Here is a 21,332-nt window from a genome sequence, read left to right as displayed (position 1 = left end):
TTACAATAAATTTTAGTTATTTGGGTGTGGCAACTGCTACTGATTTTATAATACTTTAATTTTACTTTTATGCATATAATATAGCAGCCATTTACAGCAGTTAAGAGCAGATTTTGTAGGTATACCTTTAGGAATAAAATAGCTATACAGTATAACCATTCTACTTGTGTTTATTTTGTGGTTACCACAGCAGATTATTCTCGACCACACTTTAAACGCAAGAAAAAAACGTAATTCTTGACCACTCAAATAATATGTTCGTCTGTTCAATACCTAGTGTTTATATTGTAAATGGCCATGTTAGCTTTAAATCGCCACTAAGTAATTAGAAGTCTTAGCTTATCCTTATTTTAATTTCAGAGATACACGTAAAATACAAGCATTATCACGAGTGGCTGCTGCAAAAAAACGTCCTTCGTCGATGTTCGCACTACTGGATCAAGAAAAAAAAACATTAAATAAATTGTATACTGTACATAAGAAAATATAATACAGAACAAAGCTAGTTTCGGTATGTATACATTCTTTCCTGAACTTGTGACATAATGTTAAGCTTATCGTATGTTTATTCAAAGCATGTTCTGTATTGTGTATTCTAATGTACATTAATTGTTTTTGTGTGGTTATTAAGAGGTTAACTTAGTAGCTGCAATTAGCATAATCATCAATTTACTTTTTGGAAATGCTCGTGAATAGCTAAATATTTCTTAGGAGACAGAAAAGTAGGTTTAATTTGAGGTCTTGATTCAAAATTTTAACTAGTTTGAAAATGAAAACTTCAAGACTACACTATAACCGATTTCTATTACTATCAACGATGGTAATTGAAGGTAATGCTCTATTTCGGCACTCTAGGGTTGTCAAGTTTGCGGGTCATACAGGATCACTCACAGATCGCAATTCACCGACGACGTGCCAGTAAGCGCAGGTGAATACAGCTTAACAAGTAAGTGATTCAGACCTTTAGGTAAGCATATTAAGGACATGGTAGTCAATAGAAAAAAACAGTTATATGTAATAAAGGGGGATGTATGATTAAAACGGGGGACAGACTGACTGGCATTAGATATTCAAACCGGTAAACTACGCCATCAGATTTAGTAAAAAGTCCACTATCGTATCAGTAGGTTCGTTAAATTGTATGTCCTATACACCTTTACCTTACCTTAACACGGAGTACATTATGCGTGCGTATGACGAGATATCAGTTTTTATATAGCAAGATATCAGTTTTTTCCCAGGTATGATTTTACCTACTTCTTGACATCACTTTTCTGGATTAATTAACACTGACGAACAAGTTATTGGCTAATTTACCTACTTATTTCCGAGATTTATCTAATAATTTAGTGATCGCTGTTTGGTTTACTAAGTATAAGTACTAACTATATGTCACGTATGTTTTATATCTACTGTGATATGTAATCGACTTGTAATGAGGAAGAGGCTATACTGTACAGTTAGTACATATTTTTAGGGTTCCGTACCTCAAAAGGAAAAAACGGAACCCTTTAGGAACGCTTTGTTGTCCGTCCGTACGTCTGTCTGTCTGTCTGTCTGTCTGTCTGTCTGTCTGTCTGTCTGTCTGTCTGTCTGTCTGTCTGTCTGTCTGTCTGTCTGTCTGTCTGTCTGTCCGTCCGTCCGTCCGTCCGTCCGTCCGTCCGTCCGTCCGTCCGTCCGTCCGTCCGTCTGTCTCTCTGTCTGTCTGTCTGTCTGTCTGGGGACAGGGAAAAATCTTAATAATACTTACTATGAATTTGTTAATTTGTACGGAACCCTCCGTGGGCGAGTCCGACTAGCACTTGTCCGGTTTTTTTTATGTATGTTCACCGATGATTTTAAGAACCATTGTCCAAATAAGTACTTACAGTAAATTATACACAACCATAGTGATAGCAGAGGTTTCTAAACTGATGGTGAGACTCAGTTATTGTTATACGCTCAAGTACTTAATCAAGTATTTGACTTTTATTCGTATCCAACCATCCATTTCGAGGCATCAATTTTTGTGAAGATATGTGAAAACATAATTTACCGATTCTGGAAGAGGTTTTGTAGACGAGCAGACCTTCATTGTATTTTGATCAGGTATTTAAATCAACCTATAGAAATAATTTAGTTGTGTTAAGATTGTTATAAGTTGCTAACAATGAGTCGTTGAAAAATGACATGTTGGTCACTTACATACATACTTTATGTACTTATCGAACTGACATGGGGACGTTCTTCGGGCAATTAGGTAAGGTAAGGGCAGTAAGGTAATTTCAACCATGGTGGAGCGTGGTCACTCGGCATAAAATACTACTAATCTATTGATTAAAGTTTTGGTCACTTCGGGCTTGATACAGGAAAACAGATGTGGTCACTAGCCATGCATAGCGTTTCGACAAGCAACTAGTATAGTACCTAGCAAGCATGCGGTTAGTACCTACAGCACTGGAAGTTGATTTGTTTCTGACTCCTACCAATGCAGTTAATGTTAAATTCGTAGAAAAGTTTCAACTACTTATAACTTTAATGTATTCCTATTTCTAGCACGTTTGTGTTTGATAGTGACGTGTGTGAGGTTACATTTATTTTAGACTGGTACCTAAAATACTTATGTAGTTCCAAGATATTGTAGGTTCGGCTGACTCATTGTTTAATATAGGTGTACGGGTACTATGAAACTTTGATAGTGACATAAGTTAGTTTAAGTTTTTGTTCGGGAGATCGGGAGATACAGAATAGTTTACCTATGTATTCATAGTTTAAAAGCTATTTGTTATATTGCTGCCTGATACAAATAGGTATTTAATTATTAGATAAATATTAGGTAATATGTGGACAATCTACGATAGTCTTGTTGCTAATATCCAGTTCCACATCATATTTTCCTCGCCATTCGCACGCATAGGTATGTGATCAGTAGATACAGTATATTTTACACAAAATAGATTTCTATAGGTAACAGTTCGCTTTGAGTTCCGCCACTTTTGTAAGACATGACTTGACATATGCCTTGCACATATTATTTGGTATATGGAAAGTGTGGTAGGCCCAGGGGTGCGAAACTCCTGACTTCGGTCAAACTCGGCTCCGCTCGGCTCAGCATTGCTCCGAGCAATTATTAGGGTTGGCACCACTTGACTTCCTTTTGCGTGCATGACCACAGATAAGAAAATCACTTGATTTTTGACAAACCTAAATAGCCGAAAGGGATAGTGCCATATATTAGAAAGGGAAAGCATGATTCGACCCTGAACCGCTATCAAACTTCGTTTTTGCAGGAAGTTTCCTTTCTGTACGGTAGCACTATTAATTATTCTGTGGTAGAGCCTCTGTAAGGTCAGTTTTATAAAAAAAAAAACAGAACATCAAAAAGTGTCTGTTGCGTGCCTAAGGGATAAAAACGGGACCCTTTTACCTTACTAACTCCGGTGTCCGTCACTCTGTCTGTCTGTCCATTTGTCTGTCCGTATGTAACTCGTGAACCGTGATAGCTACTATAGCTAGAAAGTTGAAATTTTTACAGATGATGTATTTCTGTTGCCGCTATAACAAATACTAAAAAGTACGGATAAACCTTCGGTGGGTGATTCGACTCGCAGTCCGGTTTTTTGTTGTGTTTAGTCATTTTGAATATTTATAATATAACTATTGATGTACAGAGCATAATTTCCGCAGGCTACCGCGAACCACATAATTAATAAATAGTTTATCAGCGTTAATGTTCCTCGACCCAGTGAATTAATGATTATAAAATATAATAGAGGTAAAATCAAATGCATACAATGGTCGAGATCCTCAGCAATGAGGGACCGAGGAAGAAGAAGAAATCGTTTGTCTTACTCTGTCTTTTAACTTATGTATTTGTAAGAAAGGGATAAAACATAAATTAAGTACTCAAATTTAAGCTGTTGTGAGACATACTAACATTGAATAATTAACACACCCACACACACACCTTTGTAATTATTATAACATGTCGCGCGAGTGACTAAAAACAAGTGAGTCTAAACCGTAAAATTATTCAATGTTATTCAATAAATTAAGTAGGTTAGGCTTTTAGTTTTATGAATGAGGGGGTGACAATAAAATGTACCCCATAGGTTTTGTGTCCACTGTTTTGTCATTTTTCAAACGTTATTTTATTGACAACAAAATATACCTACCACATAACACACAGCAGCATCTCGTTCGACTATCATTGCTTTTATTTTCGTGGAAGCTATCCAAATGAGTCTGCGGTGATCCTCATGCATCGCTACACATATAATATCAGTATCACTGCATCTTGTAAAAAAAGCCCGCCGCGCATGTATGCTTGTGCATGTGTAGGTATGTTCGCGAAAAACTCAAACTACTAAACGGAATTTTATGCGGCTTTTACCTATCAATAGTGATTTTTTAGGAAGGTTTAGGTGTATAACTTGCTATATTTTGTGTAACCCATGCGGGTCGCTGGTTATATATTATATAAAACAAAGTCCCCCGCCGCGTTTGTCTGTTTGTTTGTAGGTAAATATATATATGTTAGTCCGGAGGGTAAGTTTGAACAAAACAAATGGTATTTGTAATCACTGAACTGAAGATTGTCATCGCTTGCTGATTACGTACCTATGTAGAGTTGGACAAAGCTACTCTGAACGGCATTTGCAACGCCAAGACCCTTCAAAGTGCCCGTGGCGCCAAGAACGCTATGTGCTATGGCGTACGTTGTCTAAGGCCTTTTGATTCTGGTTATTCGTGCATCCGGCATATTCGTGTTAGAGCAGAAAATACACGTATAGTTAAATAAATAGCTCGTATTCCGTATCTTGTGTGGTCTATTACATTGCGGACCGAATTATATTGTAGGGTTACAATTTTCATTGTGTTTCTAAGCACAATCTATCTCAATATACTTCTTAGGTCCTATGCTAACCACCGTTTAAATATTCACCCGTATTGGATTTGCTAGCTTATGCCAGACACTATGTAGATATTTCCATCTTACTTCTACTTGTTGCTGCGTCCCTGTCATCAGTTACTATAAATAAATTCAGAAAGATGTGCAGTGCAAAAAGCTTGGTCTAATTCTAGATCTTGATATACTGGGTCAAGCAAATCTTGTCAGTAGTAAAAGGCGGCAATTTTGAAAAATCGCACAGACTAGCAACACTGTTATGATTAATTTCAAAATCGGGTGTCATCTCTGTTTTATCTGTGGAATGTGGCTCGTGAATGACAGCCATCAAGTTTGTTTACATTTTGAATCGTTGACGTATGGAAGGTAGAGATGAGGAAAACAATCTTCATGTATTAAAAAGTGTCCCTCAAAAACATTAAATAGGCCGCGCCGCGGCGCCACTGTGCATCGCGAACCAATTTTTGACGGTCTTTTAGCCTTGTCGGTAGTGACCCCGCTTATGAAGCAGGAGGTCGCGGGTTCGAATCCCGATAAGAGTATTTATTAGCTTTTTATTATTTGTATTTGTAGGTATTTAATACCAATATATAAATTAATATTGATATACATATGTAAGTTGAAAAAGATAGAGAACAGAAATTGTGATGACCAGCATCACTGGAGGAGGCCTTCACCCTCACAGGAGGGGTTGTTGCAGAATAAATTACAAGAAAAAAATATAATCACTTACTACTTATTACATAACCAAGCATAATAGAACATTGATTTGAGGAATATTAAATATTATTGTAATACTAAACCTAATGTAAATTTAAGTTTATAATATTGTGTTTGTTTTACCGGCGAGAAATAAAAGGCTCTTTTTTGTTTTTCGTTTTTAATATTAATATAAAAGTAAAATATAAAAACACAAAACAAAATAAAACACCCGAACACATTTTTATATATGTATAATGTAGTGGCGGATTTGCAGTCTTTGCCGCCCTAGGCCCCAGGCCCTGTAGCCGCCCCTTTCTCAGCACCCATCATATTGACTACATTTTGAGTTATTTCTTGTTAACATCAGCGAATGTTTTGTCACAATTTGCCTGCATCTGACCCTTGATCCAGTCTCTAGGTGTTGGTTGAGACTCTTCGCTATGAGACCGTCCGCTGAGACGACTATCGCAACAATGATCGTCGAGTCAACATCCCACATGGCGGTAATCTCGTATATAAAGTATTACTTACCTAAGTATCACTAGTGAGATTGAGTTGGATATCAAAACCTGAGTGTGCGCGCTGCGCGGTAGTTTTCAGCGAATGCGAGTTCTTAGTTCGGGGCGAACTATTAGTAATTAAGACAATAACTTGGCATTTATCCTATTCATTTTAGTTTTGGTTTTGGCTGCGGCGTAACGTTTATTTTTATATTTTGCCAGAAAGTGGGCTCGCATAACTACGTACATATCGATAACATTTTTTAATATATGTTTGAAATGGTCGACACATCCAACTTTTATCAATGCTCCTTTTAGTCATTCTTGCGTAATTTCACTGATCGTCTCCATATTGGTTAAAGCTTTGCTTATTACTCTTAACATACATTTCTCTATCATTTTGGTCAGATTGAATAGATCGTCACTAGCATAAATTAACCCGCCGTATAAATCCATTTTATCGATTACGTCGTTTCTCACTAACAGTTTTCCCTCATTAGGACTCATTTGTATGAGTTTTAAACAATTATTGCATTTTACGATTTTTCGCAATTTGCGGACGATGTACCCAGCAATGTAAGACTGAACCGCGTCACTGGTTTACAGCCTCGTTGTAATCATGGTCTTCATAACCATGAATCAATGGTTACCAGATCCTTCGCTCCTAGTAAGTTCTTCAGCAAATCCTTGCCGGAAACATTACAACCGGGCGTATTAGGGAAAAACGAGACGCCAATCGGTAAACTTGTGCAAACATTTTGGGATCAGGGTGATCGTTTCCTCCACACGAATATCTCATGACGGAAAAAAAACCGAGACGACTATCGCAACAATGATCGTCGAGTCAACATCCCACGTGGCGGTAATCTCGTATATAAAGTTTTTTTTTTTTTTTTTTTTTATTGAAAATAACATGGAAATATAAAATATGCGTACCACAATACAAAAATTCGCCAAACTGCGGAGCAGTTTGTTGGCGATGAGCTCGCTCTTTTTATAAGTACATCAAAAGCAGGTACATAATTTTGCACTGTCCTACCGTCCTAGCGTAGCCCTTTCTTACTATGTACCTATAGGTATATTACAAGTGAACATAGGATGACTTTGCTGGTGGCGCGGGCGCGGGACAGGAGTACAGCGGTGCTTAAAAACTACCTTAACGCTAATAAATATGTTTTTAACAACTTTTAAAAATACAGGTGGCTAGAGCCACTGTGACTATGTTGGTTTATCTTTAGTACACTCTGATACTAGCATACATTATAAGTACTTAGGTTCTTACTACTATTGTTTTATGGAGTTATCGAATTTTTCTAACAATATTTCTTTAAATTTTTCTTTTAAGGTACCTATTTTCAATTTAGGGTTACCTAGTAATATTGGATTCTCATTGTACATTTTGGGGATTAAGTATTCTTGGGTTCTCCGTCCATAATAGTTTTTTGCTGGAGGTTGATACAATTTTACTATTTTAGAAGATCGAGTTACATGTTTATATTTCTTTTGTACTTTAAAATCATCTGTGTAATACGTATTAATAACATTTAGGTACGTAACTTTACAATGCACTGGAAGAATTTTACAAATTGAGAACAATGAGTCATACTGATGTTTATACCTATTCCTAGTGTTTCGTCCAACTAAATATTTAACTAATCTAATTTGAAGTTGTTTTATTTGATACAAATATGTTTTGAAGGTACGTCCATAGCAACTGAGTCCATAACTTAACAATGAGTCAGCGAGAGCATGATAAACAATGTGCAGGGTGCGTTTGTTAACTATTCTACTTAAATGATAAAATTGACCCAATACAGATCGTAATCTATTGCATACCTGATTAATGTGCAATTTCCAGTTAAAGTGTTTATCTATTAATAATCCTAAGTATCTGAAGCTGTCAACTAATTCTATTTTACTACATGTGCAATTATTTTTATTCCCGTGAAGGCATTCATAGGTATGTCCTGTAATACTAATATCTGTTGGAACTAATTTTTTTGCTTTTTTATTATACGGTGAAAAGATTCTCATACATTTAGTTTTGGTGGTATTCAATATTATTCCATTATCATGCGCCCACTTGGTAATGTTCTCAAAATCGTCCTGCACTTTGGCTACCATATCCACTATATCCTTGCCGGCGAGCAGCAGGCACATGTCGTCCGCGTACATATAGACCTTGCAATGCCGGACAACATTCGACACACTATTTACATGCATGACATAGCCTACTGGTCCGTATACCGAGCCGGTCGGCACGCCAAGACTGACGCAGGCTTCGGCTCCTGCCGTCCCCTTGATGACAGTACGTAAGGTCCTATTGTTTAAATATTCCCTAAACCACTGGTTTGTGGGTCCGCGTATGCCGCACTCGTCCATAGCCTGCAACAGCTGTTCATGATCCAGTGTGTCGAATGCTTTCCGGAAGTCTATGAAGACTGCCAGAACCTGCTGTCCGCCGCCGCGTTAGTAGGTATCACTAGTGAGATTGAGTTGGAAATCAAAACCTGAGTGTGCGCGCTGCGCGGTAGTTTTCAGCGAATACGAGTTCTTAGTTCGGGGCGAACTACTAGTAATTAAGACAATAACTTGGCATTTTTCCTGTTCATTTTAGTTTTGGTTTTGGCTGCGTCGTAACGTTTATTTTCATATTTTGCCAGAAAGTGGGCTCGCATAACTACGTACATATCGATAATTTTTTTTGATACTTGTTTGGAATGGTCGGCACATCCAACTTTTATCAATGTTTCTTTTTGTAATTCTTGCGTAATTTCACTGATCGTCTCCATATTGGTTAAAGCTTTGCTTATTGCTCTTAACACACATTTCTCTATCATTTTGGTCAGATTGAATAGATCGTCACTAGCATAAATTAACCCGCCGTATAAATCCATTTTATCGATTACGTCGTTTCTCATTAACATTTTTCCCTCATTGGGACTCATTTGTATGAGTTTCAAACAATTATTGCATTTTACGATTTTTCGCAATTTGCGGACGATGTACCCAGCAATGTAAGACTGCACCGCGTCACTGGTGACAGCCTCGTTGTAGTCATGGTCTTCATAACCATCAATCAATGGTTCACCATTATCTAGTATATGGTCGAGGCTTTCCAGCCATGCTTGCTTAGCCTCGTTTGAACCAGTTACCATATCCTTTGCTCCTAGTAAGTTCTTCAGCAAATCTTTGCCGGAAACGTTACAACCTTTCGGAGGGCGTATTAGGGAAAAACAAGACGCCAATCGGTAAACTTGTGCAAACATTTTGGGATCAGGGTGATCGTTTCCTCCACACGAATATCTCATGACGGAGAAAAATCTCTGAAAACAAGTCAAAATTATTATTCAATAAAAAATATAGGACCTCGGGTCTCAAACTATCTCCATAATTTTATCTAAATTGGTTCAGCGGTTTAAGCGTGAAGAGGTAACAGACACACTTTTGCATTTATAATAGTACTAATATTTATATGGCTATGTTCGTTTTTTTAGCATTAGAAAGAAGGTAAGCGATAAAAAACGTCCACAGCCCAAAGTTACGCCTCATTTCAAAAGAATTAAACCCAAAAACACCAGGCAGAAATATATTGATGGGTACATTAAGTATATGGACTAGGTAGGAACTGTATCCTAAAAAAATATGTGCCACCTGTCATGCTTAACGGAGCTCTCTTAGACAGAGTACAGAGTTTCAAGTACCTAGGGCATATTGTTACTGCGGACCTCAAGGATGATGTGGATATGGAGCGGGAGCGGAGGGCGTTGTGCGTAAGGGCGAACATATTGGCTCGCAGGTTTGCTCGTTGTAGTAGTGACGTGAAGATAACGCTTTTCAAAGCGTACTGCACGTCGCTGTACACGTGTGGCCTGTGGGCGGACTACACGCAAAGAGCGTACAACGCGCTCCGCGTCCAGTACAATAACGCATTCAGGGCGGTGTTGGGGCTGCCCCGCTACTGTAGCGCTTCGGGCATGTTCGCGGGGCCCACACGGCCTGTTTCCACGCCATCATGCGCGTGCGCGCAGCTGCGCTGGTGCGGCGCGTGCGGGCCAGCGCCAACACTGTCCTGGCGATGATCGCAGATCGGCTTGACTGTCCTTATATTGTGCACTGTTGCAACAGGCATGTAAGGACAGGTGTAGGTTAGTTTTGTATGTATTGTTGTGTTTTTGTGTATATATTGTATATCATTATTCTTTAATGTGATTTGTAAATTTTTAAATTTTATTGTTAATTTTAGTAAATTATATTTAAATGTAATGTTATTAATGTTGTGTAATCAAAATGTAAATAATGTAAAAATATGAGTACAATTAGCTTGAATTAATGAATTATAATTTATTTTTTATTTTTAAAAAGGCTTTCTGGACTTTCTCCAAAAGTAAGGCAGCATACATGATGCAGATTCCATACAAGCAGATTCATATTCATTGGATTACATAATTAGTAATTATTAATTACCTCCAACGGATCTTGAGATAGGGTTGCTGTCATCAAATACTTGTAATCACATGCAACATTCAGCATATCCAAAATTTCAAGTGTTGCCCGTAAAGTTACTTTTAATCCAGTTAACGTGCTCCTTGACACAGGTATTTTTTTTTCGAGCTTTTCCCAGTCTGCAAGGAATTCTAAAAATTCCTGGATTGCCTGAAAAAAGTATTTCTTCATTAAGTAAACAAGCTTCAAAGCTATACAATGAAATATTAAGAGGAAAGGGGACGGCCGCTTCTCTACACAAAAGTATAGTCAGTAGTAGACATTTACAGATATTAGTAAGGAGCAAAAAATATATTCCATACAAATTTTTAAATGTTCCTAATTTTTATATTAAACTAAAAATTACAGTATAGGCTGTATAGGTGCCAAGGGATATATTCAGGTTGCGAGGCGGCGGCGGTTCCGGCATATTAACATTAACACATAATATTCACTACCAGCAACGCATAATTATATTAATTCTAATTATAATCGGCATAAATTATTCTTCACTATAAGAGGTATCTACTAACAAAAATACATTAAAAGGTTGGCTACTTCTGGTTTAAGGCACCATCCGGCCGGTCTTTCTTTATGACGGTCTTCCCTTAAATGTTATAGTGAGTAGACGGACTTAGCTGATAGACGGTCTTCTCCGCATTGACCTTAATTTTAATCGCCAACTATTTCTTACCTTTCTTCGTCTGCAATTTTCATTCACGTACAGAGCATCTCTTGGTATACGCGAAGACATAGCTTGTATCAAATTGAATACAAGATCAATAAATTTTTGTGTTGCAGTTGAATCCTTCAATTCCTCGCAATAGGGTTGATAGTGAGCCATGGCGACCGAAATTTCGTGACCAAACACCTGTTTTTATAAGATTAATAATATTAGTTTTGATGAGCCGAAAGTCCTACGAAATAAATCCGGACAATCAATGAAAATTATTGATTATATTTATAGGTACATACTTCAGTTGCAAGAGGAACATTCATTACTTGAAAACCTTTCGGTTTCAAATGCGCTGGTGTTAACTTGTAAGCGATTTTTAAGTTAGGCTGACGATAATTCTCTTCCTCTAATACCGCTTCCCAATGTCTTTTTTTCACAGTTCCGTAAGGGGTCTGAAAAAAGAATATTACATTAGTTTGACTTCGTATTATCATTTTATACAAGGCGAAATTGTTATCTCTGACCAAACTCTGAGGGGTGAATATAGGTCATACTTAACAACTTATACTATGGGACCAGCCCCGAAATCGTGAAAAAAAATCTGCTGTCTCATACATATTGCGGTGAATCAGTACAGTCAATGTTTTCTATTAAACAGGCGATTTCTTTTTCGTGATTTCAGGGTTGGCTATAGTAAAAGTTGTTCAGTATGACCTACATATTCACCCCTCAGAGTTTGGTCAGATATAATAATTACACCTTGTATATTTTTAAAATTATCATTACTCATGCATTACTCTTAATTAACCTTGAACTCTTGTAGCTTATCATCCAAAGTAGATGTTCGAAAACATTTCACTAAATGATTAAAATCTGAAATCATCCATAACCGTCGTGAGCAGTCACAAGGGTGTTCACAGCTAACAGTGTCTTCATTTACACCGAATATTTTCCATACTCCTCGGTTCCAAGGTGCACCGTCCATCACGACAGCATCAACACAAATTCCGCTGTTTTCCATTAAAACAATACACTCTAAAACTAGTTTATGTAGCGGTTCGCTTTTGCATGAATTTTTCGATAAAAAGCAACCTAAGGCTTGAACCCATCTACCTCGAAAAGGCACAAACTTGAACACCAAAGCATGGTCCGCTGTTGTATTTTTTAAATTATCTGGAGTGTGTTGCCCCAGGTCAACAAAACCATTAAATTTCATGGTTTGAGAATCAAAATAAACGCCTTCACTTAATTTCATTTCATCCACTAAAATAACTCCTCGTTTCTCCTCCTTCTTCATCGCCTCACATCTTTCTTTTAAACTAAAGAAAGTAGAGGATTGGAATCCATATGCAGAACAGCTGATTTTGCTGAGATACTTATTTAAAGTTTGTACAGAAGGAAGGGGTAAAATATTTCTTTTACGTATAAATTCATACGTATTCCTGCTTTTTATACGTATCAACATGCACTCATAAATCCATTCTAACGTATATCGACGACCTTTTGTATTATTTTTTTTCGCGGCTTCAAAACATGATCTCACGGCATTTTGAAATTCTTCAGGTAGTTTTGAAATAGATGCTTGTACTACGGTATCAGATTTCTTTGCACACTGCGCCTTAGCCAAGGAAATTTTCTCTCTTAATTGGATATTCTGCAATTATATGAACGGTCGACATGAAATTCGTTACTCAAGTAGGTACAATGTATAAAGTTATAAGCCGACAAGATATTGTAGTAATTAAAATGTGGCAACATCGTAGTGTCGTCCCGTTTTCTTAGATTGATTTGAAAGGGACGACACTACGATGTTGCCACTTTTTAATTTCTACAATTTCTTGTTGGTCTATAAGCGGGTGTGCGAATAAAAAACAACAGCTAAGTAAAGTGGTATCCAGACGGGACTGATCAAATCGGTTGATTTTATCAGAAATGAAATTGGCGTCAATCTCTAATTTTAGATTTATGGTGATATTAGAGCCCTCTACATTGAAAAAATCCAGAAATGGTATCCAGACTGGCCTCACAAATTGGTATTCTTGCATCTGCACTTCATTTTATCGGTAATATCGGTCATTATCGGCGGTTGAATTCGGCGAGCCAAATTGGTATTTGCATCCGCACTTCGATCCTGATTCGATCGGGCAATTGAATCAGATTGGCGAAAAATTTACTAATCTGGATACGCCTTAAGGGACTTCGAAATGATTTCGAAAAATATGTATGAAAACTTCTTGCTCAAGTTTCTTTTTGTATTATTTTACGTCTTCAATTATACAAATACAGTATATTATAGCGTCGCCTAGTACCCATAGTACAACTTTTGCTTAGTTTGGGGCTAGGTTGACCTGTGTAAAGGCCAGTACACAATGGGCCAGCGTGGGCCAGTCTGGGGGACGCATTTATGCGTTAGAGGGAGCAAGTGATATTGCTACCTCATTCTACCGCATGGCAGCGTCCCTTGGCCTGGCCGGCGCTGGCCCATTGTGTACAGGGGCCTTTAGATGTTCCCTAATATTTATTTATTTAATATGTTTTTGATAAAAAGCCGTAACAGACTACCGCACCATACCGCGACTTTAGTGCGGTGCGGCGCACGTACCGATAGTCGTAAGGTGGTCGCCGTACGTGCGTTAAGAGCCCCCTCCAGACTATGCGCGTGAATCGCGGGCGAAGCCGCGAACGCGAGTGTGGAGTCCAGAACGCAGACCTGCGAAATCGACTCCACACTCGCGTTCGCGGCTTCGCCCGCGATTCACGCGCATAGTCTGGAGGGGGCTAAGGATGTAGCTATAATTTGGAGCGTGAAAGAGATATTTTAACCGCACCATTAAGGTCGTGGCGCGGTGCGGTAGTCTGTTACGGCTTTAATGCCGGCTACATACGTAACGATAAATCGTTGCGATAAAACTGTGCAGTCCGATTGTCCGATTGTCGATTATCGTAACGATTTGTCATACACACGGTTCGATTTATCTGCACAGTCGGACTGCACAGTTTTATCGCAACGATTTATCGTTACGTATGTAGCCGGCATAAGACTTACCGTCCTCTTCAGACGCTTGCATTTATGTACAAGATTTGAAGCGCGCCGTTTAGCTTCTGCCATTTTTTGTAATAGAGTTGAAGTGGAATTACGGTTCTGCAAACGATTTCGTAATATTCGACAAGATTTACATCTTGGGTACTGTTGATTTCTTTCGTAAGTATCATCACCAATAATCACACCTTTACAAAATCTGAAAATTGATGTAATTATATATTAGATAAATTCGTTTTTATCTTTTATTATTCTCCTGTACCATTGTTTATGTATAAATAGTGCTTTAATCTACAGGTACCTACATAATAAGGGTTCTTAAAATACACATAAAAGTCGAGTTTTAATAGGATAGGTTCAAGAATTAAGACCTATTTAATGTACCGTTACATACAATATTTTTAATGACAAAAATGTTAAATAAAATCAAAGTTATTAGGCTTACGAGTTATCCTTTTATTTTAAATACAACTGTTACATTATGGTATATATATTCATAAGACGACTGCAAACAGTTGTATTATCGCCTACACCCATAGTACAAGCTTTGGGGCTAGGTTCCTCGTATTCGAAATGAAAAGTAGAGTGTTTAACTCGGGTGAATGGCATCATTTTAGCCTCGGACTATACTCTCACTGCGTTCATCCCTTGGTTAACAATCTACCAAAACTTACTTATTGTCGTCAATCTGAGTACCAACGCACAAAGGCCATCTTTCAACCGATTTTAAGTAATCGTAGGTGTTGTCATATGAATTAATTTTCTCCTTTAGTGGCAATTGTTCATTATTGGGAAAAATTACCTGCAATTAAATAGCAATTATGTTTCGTTACAAATTCAAATCATGCCAACCGAATTTTATTGTTACATTAATAAACACTTACAGTGACAGTTAGATCATCGTTTAAACGTATATGATGTTTAATCTTCTGAGTTTTTGGATCCATTCGCATAAATTCCAGCCCATTAGGATTTTCTGCATGTAGCCAAAAAGGCGGCAACAACGAAAATGCCCGAAACTTACTTTTAAAATTCTCTATTGGATTAATTGTTACATTAGTATCCTGATATTGACTAAACAATGGTTCCGCAAAGTCCTGTTGTATCATTTCATAATCCATTAAATTATTAGAATCATTTTGATCTTCTGATAATTCCTGTTGCTCGGCATTGATTTGTTGTTGCTGCTCGTCCTTAGGTTGATTGGGGTATGGTTCGAAAGATTCCTCTATGTGAATAGTATTGGCTTGGAGTTCATGTTCGGGAATGGGAATAAACTGATGCTCAATCGTGGGCACAGCTTCTTCCTTAAGCGTTTTTCTTTGTGTAGGAATATATTTGAGCTCTCCTTTAATAGTTAACTTTTCGTACATATTTATATTTTCTTCTTTAAAATGAAGATGGCAAATATAATCATTTGCTTTTAATGCAATTCCTAACGACTTTTTCCAACTTTCTAACCGTGCCGGAGTCTGAGAATTAATAGAAAAATGAAGAATTGTTGAAGTGAAATTGTGAATTTTATAAGAAAAATATAAAAATCACAATATAATATTTTATTAAATAACTAGCGACCGGCTTCGCACTATAGTTCGTTTTTTTTAGCATTAGAAATTAGGTAAACAATCTTGATGTGTCTTTTAATTGAAAAACACATTTTAAAAATAAGTTACGGCAAATATGTAACAATTATGAATCTAATACGATCATTTATATTCTTCTGCTTTCATCAGTAATAGTTTTTGAATTTTAAAAAGCGTTTTTCAATTAAAAGACATGTCAAAATCGCTTACCTTCTTGCAAGTTCTTTCTAATGCTAAAAAAAACGAACTATAGTCAACAAATTATATACGTAAACCTTCCTCAAGAATCACTCTATTGATACATGAAAATCGAACTGAAACCGTCCTGTAGTCTGTTTATCGCAAAGATACATTCAAACCCACGAACAGACAGTCGCGGCGGGGGACTTTGTTTTATAAGGTGTAGTGAAAATTACATACTTACCGTTGGTTGGAAAAAAGATACGGATTTCGTAACATTTTTCTGTTTTTTCCTCTTACGCCCACTTTGGCAACTGTTTACGATGCAAACTTTTCCCATTTTTACTATAGAAAATATATCCTATAGCGGTGGATTTGCCCTAAAGCCCCACATTCACACTCCTACCTTGTAGGCCGCCTCGTAGTCCACGTCGTTGGGTAGGATTGTGTATGGGGGTTGCGGACTACGAGTCGTCCTACCGTTTAGCCGTTTGTAGGACGGCTCGTAGTCCGCAACCCCCATACACAATCCTACCCAACGAGGCGGACTACGAGGCGGCCTACAAGGTAGGAGTGTGAATGTGGGGCTTAAGGCCTGGTAAGCCCAGGCCCGAGGTGGCTAGATAACAGAGGTGGCAGTCTATATGATGCGTGCTGAGACAGGGGCGGCTAGTTTTACTGCACAAGGAAATCCTAAATTAAATAAATCACTTTATGAAAATTTTTAATAAAATTTCAAAAAACTGACAGCGCACTTCACTCAGTCAATAAGGTCTAAATTCATGTTAGTTCCCGGTGCTACCTACTAGCGCCACCGGAGAGATTTCGAACTATTCTTTATACTGACAGCTGGACACTTTTACAACCGTCTTATCATAAAAGATAGCTCTCCTTTACTTCTACACTCCATACGTTGACGTTTCGAAAACCATTAAATAGCAATATATTAAATAAGATTGTGCATCAACTTAAGCAAAGTTAAATATTTATTTTCATTGTTGTAAATAATTTCATGTTTTGGTTCGATGTACATTGCTGCTTTTCTTAGCGCAATACTGCTCTTTGAGTGTTGCCCTACTTCAGTTTGCTGTACTTACATTGCTACTGACATATTGTGCTTGACAGACTATAGCTTAGGCCTATTCTCATGTCACTATGTCTGTCACTTTCGCACTTACATGTTAGAACGTGACAGGCATTGTGGCAGGTGATATAGTTTGTCAAAGAACTGTCTCATTTCAAGGCATATACATCGACAGAGATTATCTTTGCCATAAGCCCCCTCCACACTCGTGCGCGAATCGCGGCGCGAATCCGCGAACGCGAGTGTGGGAGTCGAGATCGCAGATCAGCGCACGAGTGTGGAGCGGGCTTTACACTAGTACTAGCACCCAAAAGAAAAGGATGAGCATAGTTTTTTTGTTCTTATTTACTGACAATTTGGTTTGACCGACTATAACAATGCGACCGTACCACGCCGCTGAAGTAGTTTTTAAGTAATAAACAAGAATTAAAACAAGTAAAAAAAGTGTTTCATTATTAGCATTTTATAATGACAAAATTTGACCATGTCATCATTAATGTCAAATTTATATAAACGTTAAATATTATCCCCCTTATTCATAAACATTTACTATAGTTGACAAGCCGATAATAATCGTTTGTCCCTTTCCATCACACCAATACGTCGGAAAGGGACAAACGATTATTATCGGCTTGTCAACTTTAGTAAACGTTTATGAATAAGCGGGTATTTATCTATGTATAGAACTATGACGTTTATAATGATATTGCCTCACTTTGTTCATATCGGTGCCAAGCTAGGTTAGAATGTGACTTATACTCGTAAGTACATAACTATAGTCCGGCAAGAAATTTTGGAAAATAAATGAGGGCGCCACTTTCTACGTAATTGTTACATTTTTGACGTAAAATGCTTAAGCATGGCAACAATTTAGTATCTCTTTTAGTTCCATTTCATTTAATTTCTTCAATTTTATGTCGCACTATATATACAGATACACCCGCTCATCATTGCTAAAGATCATGTGGGATGTCCATAAGACAACAATTACTTATTAATCTCGAATAATCGAGGAAATTATTAACTCCACGTGGTGTAATCAATACATATATTATTTGCCTCTCTATCGCTCTCGTATATTAAAGCGGTTTTGACTTTTCATACAAAGCCAGAAACGAGGTAACATTTGTCATGATGGGTGAATAGTTGTATTTTGTAAAGATTTTGAATATTTCCAACTTCCAATACCTATAATACACTTATTATGTCCAATAATTTGTAAAATCATCTTTGAAACGTGTAAGAGCGACTCTGTGGTGCCGGCATAATTGTCATATTTTAAGTGACGTGGGGATGGTTAGTTCCGCTATTGCCCACTTCAAAAATTTATTCTACTGCCTACGAGATGTCGCCTGTTAAAGACAAGTAACTAAATGATTCAAACACAACTATTTTTTTTATTTCTTGAATAGGTACAAGATAGTTCCTCATAAACATTTGTTGTGTTCATGTATACGTGTTACCAGTAATGGTAACATTCCATTTCTAACCGCAGCTGCATTACCGGTAGTGAACGCGTCGCTGTCATTGTCAATTTCCATAGTAAAATGAACAGTAGTGCAGCTGTCGTTGGAAATGGGCTGTCACCTTAAGCAAGCATCACCAAACTATAGTTGGTCAAACCAATTTGTCAGTAAGAACCAGGAAAACTATACTCATCCTTTTCTTTTGGGTGCTAGTACTAGTGTAAGACAAAGATAGTATGATTCTCTCTGTCTATGATTGAAATGAGACGGTCCTTTGGCAAACTATAATTTCTTTTCGGATATTTTCATAAAGGAAACTTGCAAAGCCAGTAGGTGCCGTACCTAGGTTTTCGTTTGCTATAACTTAATTTCTTTAACGCACCTATTGTGATAAGGTCCCTAGCACAATATTTAATAAGTTAGATATTTATATCATCATCTATCTCTTTTTAATAAATGTCACTCATATGAGATACAAGACTGCAACTAAAGTACACTTAGGTATTGTTACTAAATCCATTGGTTCCTTCATCGCCATAAACAGATTCGAAACCGTATGAACGTTAATTACATTTACCGTTGTAGTATTAATCAGATAAAATTAAAATAATAATAAATTACTTAGGTATTACTATTTAAGTAATTTGCTGCGGTCAGTTCTTTGAACACCTAATACGCTTCGCTCCATTATAGCGCATTGGCAAACCTTCGATTTATTTTATTATTTACTAGGGACCCGCCCCGGCCACGCGCGGGTTACACAAAACCTTAATAAATTATACACTTAAACCTTTCTCAAGAATTACTCTATAACCGCATGAAAATCCGTTCAGTAGTTTTTGAGTTTCTCGCGAACATATATACAGACATACAGACAGACGCGGCCGGGGACTTTATTTATACAGATATATTTAATAAAGAATTAAATAAATCCAATCTCCATTAAATACATTAACGTAGGTATATGTATTGCAAGTTGGATCTGTTGAGATAAAAAAAAATCTCTTTAGATCCATTTTCTTCATAGGAAAAATTTAATGGATCTAATGATATTTATATTTTCCCTATAGATCCAGTTTCTAAATGTCAACATATATTTTGGATCTAAGAAGAAAAACTTTTCCCACTAGATCCATTTTGGATCTAGCGACTGGATCTAAAGAGAATGATTGCCTTTTCGACGTCACCTGATAAAAATAATTGCAAAAGAAAGTTCCTTTAATTTATCAATCGACAATATTCACTTCCAACCTGTGCCTCCAGCAGACATAATAAATAAAATAATAAAAAAATATTTTTATTTAGGACCTGAAACCATCAAACATTGCTGTCAACGAAGACTGCGAGCTGAAAATCCTGGATTTCGGCCTCGCCAGACCAACTGAAATAGAAATGACGGGCTACGTCGCCACGAGGTACGTTACGTCTCAGTTGACAACCAAAACTCACCCATCTCTATTGTATTCACTATGAGAAAGTACATCAAAATTTAAGTTTACTAAAGCTTACGATTACGATAAACAGCAGCATACTATTAAACCCTTGATCCGTCCCGCTAGATGGTACCGCGCGCCGGAGATCATGCTGAACTGGATGCACTACAACCAGACGGTGGACATCTGGTCCGTGGGCTGCATCATGGCCGAACTGCTCACCGGCAGGACTCTGTTCCCCGGCTCGGACCGTATCCTTTTACACCTCCATTTTACATACGGGCAAAACAAGTCCTTATTTAACCCTTTTCCAGGCCGCATCAATTGATAAGGTTCTCCCAACAAAACCAAATGTATTGTAATTTAATTCATTTGTAGAGTTGAAGACAACTCACATTACCCGAAAGTGCAATGTAATTTGAACCTTAAATGGGTATGCTAAAGTTGAAATTCTATTGGCGCGTATGTGGTCAATAAATCGTACAATGCCTGGAAAAGGGTTAGAAAGTCCCCAAAGAAAAACTTTTTGCTGAGAAAATTATGTCCATATTACCCAATAGATGGCACTTAAATCTCATACTTCTCTAGAGTAGACTTCCAGTTACGGCTTGCACAATTTGTTGTAATTGTTTTCTAGGCCACACCGATCTAGAAGTTTTTCCCAAAAATATCTAGATTATATTCCAAATACTACAGTTAACGTACGAGACGATTCAGATTTAAAAAAAAACAATCTAATTTAAACCTTAAACTCCGGTTACTAAGGTTGAAATTCGATTGACATGTAGGTTAAATCATACTATTCATTATTTATACAAAAAAATGGTATCTCTACCGAATGTTAACTACATTCGGTCATTAATACAATTTTTAGTTTTTAGTAGATGTTGTCTTCAATGTTTTTATTTGCAGCTTGCTTTTAGTATTATATCTCAAAACTGTACACTCACAGAGCATGTGTAGTACAAAGTGACAGAGAGTAACTCCATTATCCATATTGCAGTAGTTAGTCAAAGTCCGTCCTACAATACACTAAATATACAAATGCATGGTAAATCCACACAATTAAACTACTGTCGACCTTATTGTAATGTAATAAGGTCTCCTATTGTTTACTGATCATCTTACAATATCATGGTCATGTAAGTGTGTCTTCAGTCATAAGACTCCATTTGACGTGATACAGACATAGATGTTTGTTAAATGTAGCATGTAGTGTCCAATGACCTTTCATTTTAATTTAAATCTTCTGTACTTATACTTTTCCTAGGTGTTATAATATCACTGCACATTTA

The 21,332-nt window shown here is 37.2% G+C and overlaps 2 protein-coding genes across 4 annotated transcripts in view; one reads left to right on the top strand and one right to left on the bottom strand.

Moving 5' to 3' along the window:
* The window catches only part of LOC134680404 (mitogen-activated protein kinase p38b-like), a 47,809-nt gene that overhangs the window by 15,236 nt on the left and 11,241 nt on the right, over positions 1 to 21,332 (top strand). For both annotated transcript variants that reach the window (XM_063539537.1, XM_063539536.1), the window contains exons 4-5: positions 19,910 to 20,019; positions 20,164 to 20,288. In XM_063539537.1, the coding sequence (XP_063395607.1) occupies positions 19,910 to 20,019; positions 20,164 to 20,288 (235 nt within the window). The remainder of the gene's footprint in view (positions 1 to 19,909; positions 20,020 to 20,163; positions 20,289 to 21,332) is intronic.
* LOC134680584 (uncharacterized) lies at positions 14,104 to 16,199 on the bottom strand. Of its 2 annotated transcripts, XM_063539691.1 has the most exons (3): positions 15,176 to 16,199; positions 14,966 to 15,093; positions 14,104 to 14,490 (listed from the first exon to the last, which is right to left on the bottom strand). In XM_063539691.1, exons 1-3 carry the CDS (start codon positions 15,662 to 15,664, stop codon positions 14,190 to 14,192), a joined length of 918 nt encoding a protein of 305 aa, XP_063395761.1. In that variant the 5' UTR covers positions 15,665 to 16,199; the 3' UTR covers positions 14,104 to 14,189. The 2 variants fall into 2 exon arrangements, with proteins under 2 accessions (XP_063395761.1, XP_063395762.1); XM_063539692.1 differs by having other exon boundaries at positions 14,104 to 15,093.

The sequence above is a fragment of the Cydia fagiglandana genome, chromosome 3, assembly GCF_963556715.1.
Source record: "Cydia fagiglandana chromosome 3, ilCydFagi1.1, whole genome shotgun sequence".
NCBI lineage: Eukaryota > Metazoa > Arthropoda > Insecta > Lepidoptera > Tortricidae > Cydia > Cydia fagiglandana.
Note: the sequence above shows the minus strand (reverse complement) of the source record. Positions and strands in the feature narration are given on the sequence as shown.

Excerpts from the sequence above, each read along its gene's own strand:
- LOC134680584 (XM_063539691.1), bottom strand. The coding sequence starts at position 15,664 with ATGTACGAAAAGTTAACTATTAAAGGAGAGCTCAAATATATTCCTACA. Across the intron at positions 15,094-15,175 it reads ACGATGATCTAACTGTCACT|GTAATTTTTCCCAATAATGA; the intron begins GTAAGTGTTTAT and ends ATTTAATTGCAG. Across the intron at positions 14,491-14,965 it reads ACTCAGATTGACGACAATAA|ATTTTGTAAAGGTGTGATTA; the intron begins GTAAGTTTTGGT and ends ATCAATTTTCAG.